The sequence below is a fragment of the Chiloscyllium punctatum genome, chromosome 22 (genome assembly GCF_047496795.1).
Source record: "Chiloscyllium punctatum isolate Juve2018m chromosome 22, sChiPun1.3, whole genome shotgun sequence".
NCBI lineage: Eukaryota > Metazoa > Chordata > Chondrichthyes > Orectolobiformes > Hemiscylliidae > Chiloscyllium > Chiloscyllium punctatum.
Genome location: NC_092760.1, coordinates 79,706,390 through 79,717,682, shown reverse-complemented (window position 1 = coordinate 79,717,682; position 11,293 = coordinate 79,706,390). Strand labels below are relative to the sequence as shown.

Below are 11,293 nucleotides of genomic sequence, written 5' to 3'. Positions count from 1 at the left end.
CTGGAATTTGAAGTGAAAACAAAAAGTGCTGAAGATCACAGTGGATCAGACAACATCCACAGAGAGAAACAAACTAACGTTTCAAGTCTAGATGACCACTGATGAAGAGTCATCTGGACTTGAAATTTTAGCTTGCTTTCTCTTGCTGCCTGACCTGCTGTGATCTTCCACATTTTTTGTTTTCATTGTTGTTTGTGTCTTGTTTGGACTGCAATAGTTTTCAAGCATTTGTCAACATTTTTTCAATCTAAGCAAATTATCTTATTTTTACTCATCTATCACAGTATGATTAACAGACTTTTTTATTATTTATTCGGTAACTGGCTCAGAAATTGAATTGTTGCTTCATTTATGAAAATAATGACTGCATTGTCTCAGTGTTTTCAAAGACTTTTGTGCGGGTTTAAATCTAATCAATCCATCTTAACATTGGAATGAAATGTCGCAAATGTATTTTCGGTTCAAAACAAAACTGTCCAAAATTTATATTTTACCAGATTCAGTCCTGCATTGTGAGTCTTCTCAAGTGGGAATTCCATAACCATATAAAAACAATGTTCAAAGAAAAGGCCTATGCTAACTAAGTAGTTAATGGTATTTTTCAAGGTATTAACAAGAGTGTTTAAAACAAGTCGATATAGCCCAATTCTGCACTGTGATATTACAAGCTATATTGACATTTTTTACTAAAACATATACACTTCGTAATTAAGAAGGAAACATTTAGGTGACAACTTCAGAGCATAGTACAGAATTGTCAACACCCAGTTCTTTGAAATGACAGATTTAAACTTATTCAGCAGTAGCAATATATTTACAATGCCAAACACTGATCACATTTTAATAATTCACATTTTTAATCAGCAAAATAGCTAAAACCTTTTTCCCTTTTTATTTCAATTGCATTTCTGAAATGAATCCTTTCAAGTAATTAATAGTCAACTATATCACTCTCAGTCTGTAGTGACGGGTTGGTTAGACTGGGTGTCAATTACTGATTCCCGTCCCTAAAGCATATTAAGGAACACAATGGGTTTTTACAACAGTTTGTGATAATTTATGGTCATCATATTTTCAGTACCGAGTTTTTTAAAATCAGTTGAATTTAAATTCCACCAAGTGCTCTGATGAGACTTAACCCCATGGTTAGCAGATCACATGCCTCAGCTTTGCTAGGCTAGTGATATTACACTACACCACCATCTTCCCTTGAGAATTAATGTAATAGCCATTGCCCTCTGATATATCTCCTAAATAGCTATTACAATCTCAGATCCAGCATCTACATTTGTTTGTTTTATTTTAGTTATTACAATCATTAGGAGAGCTACTCTTAAATCTATCAAAGCCAAGTTTGAGTCTGTTCTCACCCTGTGTCTCAACACATGTACCTTTTCAGCAAAAATTATTGATTAGGGTCAAGGGAGAGAACCTTACTGACTTCCTCTTATGTAGCATTGATTTTTTTTTTATTCATTCACGGGACAAGGACATCACTGCCTAGGCCAGCATTTATTGCCCATCCCTAATTGCCTGGAGGGCAGTTAAGAGTCAACCACATTGCTGTGAATCTGGAGTCACATGTAGGCCACAACAAGTGAGAATAGCAATTTCCTACTCTAAAGGGCAGTAGTGAACCAGGTGGGTTTTTTTTCTGACAATCAGCAACCGTTTCATGGTCATCACTGGACAATTGTTTCCAGATTTTTATTGAATTCAAATTCCACTATTTACCATGGCAGGATCCAGACCCAGGATCCAATCCAGAATATTGCCTGGGTGACTGGACTAACAGTCCAGCAATAATGCCACGAGGCCATCGCCTCCTATATATATATTTCAAACGTGAGCATAATTCAACATTTAGACTTATAAATGTCTCTATTTAACACTGGAATTTGAATTCCTTGTTGATATAATCAAATAAAAATGTTACTTTCCAAATTGATGTTGCTGATTTATACAGAATAGCTGGCCAGTTGCAATGTAAAGAAGGAGAGTCTATTGATGCAATAGTTTTCGCATCCCAAAACTTGCCACCGAGCCAATTGTTGTTTTGTAATCAAATGCAGTAGCCATTTTCTACACATCACAATCATACAAGCAACAGTGAGATAAATGGCCAGTTAATCTATCTTAAGCACAGACGGTGGAGGAATAACTTTACAGGAATGGTAACATAGTGGTCTGGCACAGCATTAGTAATATAACCGTCTGAATTAATGAAGCAGAGACATATCCCATAATGGCTACTGGAGGAAGTTAAATTCAGTTAAATAAATCTTGAATGAAAATGGAGACATTGTAGCAAGTGGATTGTCATAAAAATGCATCTGGTTTCATTGTTACCCTTTACAGTAAGAAATCTACCATTCTTACCCAATCTGGCCGACATTTGACTCTAGATCTACAGCAATGTAGTTGAGTCTTATTTGCTCTTTGAAATGGCCTGACAAGCCACTTAGTTGAACTGAATTACTATAAAATTGTTAGATAAGAATAAAAGCAGGTCACCCAGCATTGATCTAGCAATGGGAACAACAAAGACATGTTCAGTCCAGTGAACCCTGCAAAGCCCTCTTTATTAATGTACCTTGCCAAAATGAAAATAACTTTCTCACAGACTCTGTCAACCTTCAACTAGTCAAACTCATAGAACCATACCTTTCAACCAATACCCAAAACTCTACCAATATCACACATCTGGTGGCAGTAGTGCAGTGGTATGTAGTTGGAAGGAATTAGCCCTGAGAATCCTCAGCATTGACTCTGGACCATGTGAAGTCTTATGTCATCAGGTCACAGAAAAACAAGGAAATCTCTTGTTGATTTTCAACTATTTCCCTCTCTCAACTGATGAATGAGGACTCCTCCACGATGAATATAATTTGGAAGAAACACTAAGATGGGCGGACTTCAATATTGTATCATCAGGATTGGCAGCTGACCCAATATTGAAGTGAATATCTGCCTCGCTGGGCTTGCACCAAGTAGTGAGAGAACCAACACTAAGCAGAAGTCCCATATTTGGCCTTATACTTGTGCACATGTATCTATCCATGACTGTATTGATAGGACTGATTAGTGAGCAATCCATATGGCAACAAAGATGTGCCTTAATAGTGAAGACATCCTCCAATGTGGCACTACCAATGTGTTAAATGGGATAGATTCAGAGTAGAAATATCGACTCAAAATTAGCATCAGTGAGGCAAAGTAGGCTTGTAAAGCAGCAGAAGTGTATTCAACCAGAATCTGTAATCTCATGACCTTGCACATCCCTCACTCCACTGTTACCGTCAAACCAAGGGACAAATTGGAGTTCAGTGAGGAGAGCAGCAAAGCTTGTCAGGAACTTGGTAAAAACAATGACTGCAGATGGTGGAAACCAGATTCTGGATTAGTGGTGCTGGAAGAGCACAGCAGTTCAGGCAGCATCCAAGTAGCTTCGAAATCGACGTTTTGGGCAAAAGCCCTTCATCAGGAACTTGTCAGACATACCTAAAGATTACATACCAACCTAGTAAAGCTAGAGCACTGGATTATGTGCATTCTAAATGGTGGATTCAGCATGCTATAAACAGTGCTGAATACTCTTACAGTAAACAGATCAGATCAAAACAACACTTATGTAACCAATGGGGCTGAGTGGATGATTCAATTCATCTCATCCTAAAATCCTTTATGTCAAATCTTCATCCAATTTACCTAGTGCAAAGAAAGGTCATTATAGTTGTTGCAGCTGAATCATCTCAGCTGTACAATCTCACTGCAGGATTTCTTGATATTTTCCTGATCACCCTGTTCAGAGATGTTGTTGCACACCACTGAAGTCAAATGGGTCTTTAATCCAGGCCTCCGAGCCCAAAGGTGGGCACAATGCACCACAAGAGCCGCCTGTAGAATTTCTCAGTAAACCATCCACATGTTGCAGTATCTCCCTCCATCATGAAGTCTGCAGTGGGGATGTTACCTGATGATTTCATAGTGTTCAATTCCATTTGTAAATCTTCAATTAATATTTGTGCTTCCATGCAGCAAGACTTGGACAGCATTCAGGTTTGGGCTAATGAGTGATGAATAACATTCATGTGACTGAACTGCCATTCAATGACAATCTCCAAAAACAGTGAATCTAAACACAAACAGAGAAATCCAGTGGCATTTCCATCACTGAATCCACCATGATCAATATCCTGCGAGTTACCATTGGCCAGAAACTTAACTAGAAAAACCATATAAATTCTGTGCTAGGGTTATGTGGTGCAGTCCGTCCTCCCTACCTTTAAGCTGAGGCCTAGGTTCAAGTGCAACTCCCATCAATGTGTGTCATAATATGTGTAGGCATGTTGATTGCTTGCAACAGGAGGTCAGAAACTGAGAATTGTGCCTGAGTAGCCCACCTCATGACTCTGAAAAGCCAAGGCACAAGCCAAAATTGTGCTTGGAATGCTTTCCATTTACTTAGCTGAGTATTACTCCAATAACTCTAAAGCAGCTCAATGCCATCAAAAACAAAGCAGCCAATTTGATTGGCATACACACCACTTTGAGCATTCAGTCCTTCTGCCATAGTGACAACAATGTGTACCATCTACAAGATGCCAAGACTCCTTGAGCAGCACCTTTCAAATTTGTAACCTCAATCACTTAGAAGAGCGAGATGCAGACAAGTTCTCCAAATCATATATCATTCTGACTTGGAAATATATTCACATTTTTTCACTATTACTAGGTAAAATCCAGCCATGCCACATTTCTAACAGCATTGGGTGTATGTCAAGAACACAAACTGCAAGAGCTCAGAAGGTAGCTCATTGCTACCCTCTCAAGTGTAATTAGTAAAGGACAATAAACACCATCCTTGCCGACATCCCATGAAGGAATCCCTCTCTTGGTTTCATTTTCTGCCAAGGTTGGTCATGTATTTATCTGAACGGGCACTCAACCAAAATAGTGGCATTTTGTTGAGTGTGACACGGCCTCTGTAGCACACTGAGGGTATCAATCCAGGTTAAGTGATTAAATCCTGCTTTTGTGCTCAGATCACGACATTCAGACTAACAGGCAAAATAGAAGCAACTGAGCCATGGTAACAAGTCGAAGAGTTTCCTCATGACTGACGTTTAATGTACTGATTATCTTCAACAAATCCAACCAAACATTTCCTTTAAAATGGAAACTCGCACAATACAATGATGCATTGCTAACTATTTTTACGCTAAATATCTTGCCTTCTACGAAATTGGATCCTTTGATCCATATTTCATTCCGTTTATTATGATCCCATGGGTCGGCAGCCCAAAATTGCGATCTAATTTAACAACACGAGTAAATGTTTGACAAAGCTTTTAAAATTAGTTTAAATTAAGATACAGATGGTTTCGGGATTGAAGTAGCCCAATCTAATCTTATTTCACATTTTTTCAACTAAGAAAATAATGTTTAGCTGATGCATCTAACACTGAAATCAGTTGTCGGAAGTGAATGCTGGACGGTGCAAATGAGCCAAGTGACATTTCAGAATTGTATTGTAGTGCTAACTTTGATTCAGTATAATGCACTGAACGTAATACAGTGGCCTTAGAAATGCACGTACTTTACCATTGAAACCTTTACATTTGCTGTTTAAATATGTAATAAAAAAATATTATTTTTACACAAGTGTTCCATTTTTGATCCCAATTTTTGGGACACGTCATATGAAATAACATTTACAAAGTAAATACTTTTGTGAGATTTCACAACTGTCGAACAGGGAAACATAAACCCTTAAAACAAAAGCAAAATACTGCGGGCGATGGAGATCTGAAATAAAGAATAGAAAACCCTGGAAATACTCAGCAGATCTAGCATTTTCTGAGAGAGAAAGCAGAGATACCATTTTGCGTCCAACATATTTCTTCTTCCGAACTAAAGACAGAGATCGAAAAGTGATGGGCTTTATGCTGTAGAAAAAGGTGGGAGGAGCAATTGGAACAGAATGGAAGATTAGAAAACGAGGAAGATTATTCGTCAAAGATTTCACTGAACAGAAAGCAAAGGGAGTGGTAATACTTGTAGGGAAGTGACAAGGCTTGGATTCAGAGCAGAAGCTCCGAGTGTTTCAGTCTCTATAGATGCTGCCAGACATGTTGAGTTTCTCCAATATTTACTGCTTTTATTATAGGCTATACCTCATCTGCCCCAGTAACTGAGAAAGTTGGCCAGTGGGGGAAAAACACATCACTGGTAATTTCAATGAATTTACTCAGGTGTGAACTGTTGCGACAGCGGTGTCTCCTCTGGAATTTTGCTCCTTGGTCGCCAAGTTATTTTGCTTATTGACTAAGCAGTGAGCAAGACAGCCCTTTCATAATTGGTCTGGAATGATGTTTCGAATAAATCCAATTGTCAAAAACATTCTGTCACATTAAACCGTAAAGTCAACAACCTCCACATCAAAAGTCTCAAAGATTCTGGACAAATATTTTACAGGTTGCATTCCAGAAGACTACTTATAATTTGGCTAGCTCTGCAATGCTACAGCCTGACAAACGTGATCGCATTTGGTGAGCAGAATTGTCCGACTTTATGCAACGGTACAGGCAGGGAACTGCTGGGAGGGATAGCTTTATGGCAAACTTTGCTGCAGATCCTTCGATGCGTGGTAGCTTTATTTTCTAACCATTGAGAACTTGCACATCTTAATTTGCACAACTGAGTTAGGACAATACAACCTTTCCTTACTGTTCTGCTATGTGTTTCTCTTTTTTAAATAGAATAAGCTGTGTTTAACACTGAAGTAGTCTTTACCCTTCCTGAATTATCTAGAATTTGGAAACAATTGTGCGTTCGCTGATGTAACTTTGATTCATTGAAATAGGCTGGTGCTAATGGTGCAAAATGCAGTACAACTCAATTCTTTGTGTTCTCTGTGCAATGCACAGAAATGTTGATGCCTGTTGTGCAACCAGAAGGCTGGGCATTGCTGTCCTCCAAAATCAATCACTTCTCGCCGACTGAAGGTGGGCATCAGCTGCAGATATCACCACGGCTCTCGTGGATGTGACTCGGCTCTTCCCTTCCGGCGTATTTCTTTGATCCCCCCACTCTCCCGAAACACACATCGAAAAAGAAACGGGACCTGAAACTGGTACAGCATTGTGTCCGCTGTAGTGTTCAGGATCCCCGGGTTTGATGGCGCTCCGCAGCCTCACAGCGGTCGTTTGAAATGCTGCCCTGAAGGATAATAAAGCTGACAGCGAAGGAAACGAGAATCGCCTGTTTCTGGGGAGAGCAATCTTTGGGAGGTATCTATCGGCTGGTTAGAAGTGACTGAGCCCATCAGGTTTGTCCATTTCTCCGAGTCCTTCAGGAGGAGAAGCGGGCTCTGTCCTAACGTTATAAATCATCAAAACATAGGTTAGCAATGAAAGATCCAAATTCATATAATACTCTGTTGGTTATCTTAGATCGTCAAGGACCGACCGGGGTTACCATTATTTTCTAATTGACATCTTGGCTACTGCGTTCACAGGCTGGAATACTCATGGTCTCCATAGCAGGAGTATACCTCAGATCAAGTGCAGTGGACCGAACCTCTCTCTCTCGGGGAGTTGAGGCACCACATTGCGACATGCCACTTTTAGGAAGTGCTCGGGTAATTTGCTGGCACTTCACACAAGTGTAGTATTATCTCTTTCTTTGACGTTACAAAACACATACAAAAAAAAGCGTGTGGCATTCATCGGATGTGATGGACAGAGTACATCTTCACTGCTGTCATTTTACTGACGATTTCACTCACCGCGCTGCTACTAATGCAAACTGGTCGCTGTAAAACAGTTGTTACAAACTGTAACAACACAGTCGACAATATCTGAATAAGTGCGGCGTCCTCCAATTTGTACTCTACCGACTAGAAAGGAACAACTGCCTGAACGCAGAAAGTCGCCATTTACTAATGTTATAAGGACATGATTGCTGATGTCTGCTCCTTGGTAACAGTAAAATAATTCAATATCGTGTCTGAGCACCTTCTAAAGCAGCCGCCACTGAAGCAGTTTCCACTTGGTAAGAAGCCCAAACCACGTGAGGGTAACCTCTCGCTGTCGTTTGGCTTCATTGTGTCGAAGAAGCAGATTAAAACCAGACATCGAAGTGATCTGGTACTTTATTCGTGTGTGCGTGTTGATGTGCGCCGAAAACATTTCACACGATGCCAAAAAAAACCGCTTTAACTGCAGTCTGAGTGGATTTGGGCGTTTACTGGTGAGAAAAAAAAATCAATGTTCCTTTACCACCTTTAAAGATTTCATATAGCTCTGCTATAAATGCCACCAGTCTATCGACGGGAGGACTTTTAATTAAAACCCATTTTAATACCTCCAAACTGAATTTATGGTTTAGCCTCCATTTTTACACCTAGACTGTGTTATTAAGAAGAACCCGAGCTATATTGGTGTGGAAGAAAGATAAATCCAGATAAGGAACATCGTGAACTTATCGGCAAATAAAACCCAAATTACTGTGCAAAAAAAAATGTTGTTTCCGCACTATTTCAGGATTAAATTGTCAAATTGTTAGGGTGTAAATTTTTTGGATTGTGGACTGATGGATTCTGAGGGAGGGGAGTGCAGTTTAACTTCCTCGGCTTGGTAGATTCTGTCTGATCCTTCCCTCCACCCCCTCTCCAGCCCAGCAGGGGTGTTGAGCAGCGGCCTCCACAATCTGGGTAACCCCGGAGGAGGTGCGCCAGCCACAGCGTGTCAGGGTCTCTGCTTCCAGTATGTTACTGCCCAATTCCGCCTTCACAACCACTCCAGACAATACACGCTTTCAAACGCTTATTCTGCAGCGGATGCTTTAACGCGGCGTCCGCTCGAGAGAGAGAAAAAAAGTTTTATTAACAAAATTCCTGCAGCTCACTTTAAAACAGCCAACCACAAGACACGTTGCGAAAGCAAACTTATTAACTGGAATCGGGGAATTTTTTTAACCACTTGGACGGAAACTAGTGCCAAATCCAGACTTTAAAGGAGACTCATCAATCAAAAAGCTGTCAGTTTGCTGTAATCGAGCGGTGGGGCATGTAGTTGCTGGATGTGACCCGAGTGCTCCAACACTGGGAGGTAAAAGAACACAGTTACCCAGACTCAATGCCCGGGATCTGTTCAATTTGTTCATCCGTTTTAAACTCTCTCCCTCCCTTATCCCCGGCCAATTGTATTAGGGTTCCAGACTGCAAAACAAAAAGGCCAATTTATCCGCACTTCAAACATCAGACATCTGCACCGACTTACTCACCCCCACAACCCCCTCCCTCCTAGCGCTGGGTTCGTCTGTCACGACGAAACGTACATTCTCTCTCCCTCTCTGTCTCGTTTTAAAATACTTTGTACCTGCCTGCGGTATTTGAGGCGAAACAGATCAGTATATATTTAACGAACCGAGAACATGTACAACAATGAACGGTTGACAAACTGCAAAATCTACAGGGTAACAAGGAAGCAACCTCCTTGAATAGGAAGCTGGGTCACGGTTATCGATGTCAGAAAGCAATGTTAGTTTATATTCAATAGAAAGTGAGTAGTGGGGGGCAGAGGCCATTGGACACACGTTGCCCCAAACTCACATTACGCCAATCGATTTTGATAAATATGCTGCAGAAGTAAATGACATGTTAGTGGGGGGAGACATGGGGACGTCGGTCCAGTGTGGTTCAGTCAGATCTCAGCTCTTCATGAAATCGTTCTTCAGTCTGCTGAGCCTTGTGCCGTGACTTCTGACGATCAGGGTGAGGAGTTCGTGCTTATCGCTTAAGCCCGACGAGATCTCCAGCGTCTCCCTCAAGATCTGCCTGGTGTGGTACAGCATGTGCAGCACCTCGTCGTTGATCTTGTTCACCTCCTTCAGCTCGCTTTCCTGGCTCTGACGGAACTTCAGCTCCAGCTCGACCAGAGAGCGGTCCGAGTGCGAGAACGCCTCCCCGATCTGGCTGGTCTCCCGGCGCAGGTAGTTACCGTAGCTGTCCTCGCCGTCCAGGTCATGGGCGATGCTCCTGCCGACTCCGTCCAACACCCTGGCCGCGTCCTCCACTTGCCGCTGGAGGATGAGCATCTCCTGCTTCAGGAAGGTCTGCAGGTCGGCTTCTACCCCGCAGCGCCGCTCGTCCGAGACGCGGAAAAGCATCTGGCACTTCTCGGGGTCGTCGTTCTCTTCGTAGTCGCCGTCCGGCACGAAATAATGGTGAAAAGTGCCATTGGACATCTCCGGGTGCAGAGGCCCAGTGAAATAGCCCTGAGTTAGGGAACACAGCAGACTGGCGTAGAATACTCGCAGAGCTAACATCTTCAATGCAACCCGCCGGTCAGAAGCAGCCACTCTTTAAGATCTTTTGGAAACATGGACTTTTTTTTTCCCCATTGTGGGACCCCCAGCGGAACATCCCCGTCAAGTCTCCGCTCCCATCTCCGACCAATGATTCCTCTGCAACCCCGCCGTAAGGTGTAATTTGAGTTGAGTTTTTTTTTCACTCTGCTTTCCACGTCTCTCTCTCTTTCCAACAAGTGTTTCTGTTCAGCCGTCAAATCAGGGAGAATGTGGAAAGCTCAGATGACAGTCCTTTGGCAGGCGCCCCGAACAGACCAACATCTGGCTTTTGAGAGGACACAGGCCAGCGACGTGTCTTCTCTCTCTCTCTCAGAACTGGGAGACAACTATAGCGCCAGTTACATAAGACCCCTGCCAACCCCCTCGACTTTAATAGAAGAAAAAATATTGCTTCGTAGAGAACCTTTGTGTCAAATAGTGTTTTCTGTGTGTGTAGGCAAACCTACTTTGCGCCTTTTAGGACTTTTCAAGGTTACCGCCCTCCCTCTCTTGTTACCGGGATCCTTCCGAAATTATAGAGCAGTCTGACCGGACCCCCCTCATTTTAAATTAAGGGTGCGATTTAAAACATCAGAGAACAGCCGCTCCCCCACCTCCAGAATAAATCTCTGCTCATTTCGGACACCGATTGACCACGGGTCAGTTTGACTGAGCCAATCTCCTCTTTCGAGCCATCAATGAATACTGTCGCCTGTTCAGTGCTGTAAGTTTTACTCCCCTAAAGAACACAAGCCTCTGGTAGTGGTATTAAAGGCACTGCAGCTAGGATTCCCTGCTCATTGAGAAATCCATCCGCTTTACTTCAAACCTCCTCTCTCCCAACCTTACTTCATCACTGTGTTTGTAACGATATAATTTGCAACATGAACATTTCACGAGCTATTTTACTCCTTCTGTACGGTTCAAAGTCCAGTTTCAC

The 11,293-nt window shown here is 42.0% G+C and overlaps 1 protein-coding gene across 1 annotated transcript; it reads right to left on the bottom strand.

Moving 5' to 3' along the window:
• Positions 1-5,088: 5,088 nt before the first annotated feature.
• fibinb (fin bud initiation factor b) lies at positions 5,089-10,690 on the bottom strand. Its single transcript, XM_072592705.1, has one exon. The coding sequence runs from the start codon at positions 10,330-10,332 to the stop codon at positions 9,715-9,717; it is 618 nt and encodes a 205-aa protein (XP_072448806.1). The 5' UTR covers positions 10,333-10,690; the 3' UTR covers positions 5,089-9,714.
• Positions 10,691-11,293: the final 603 nt, after the last annotated feature.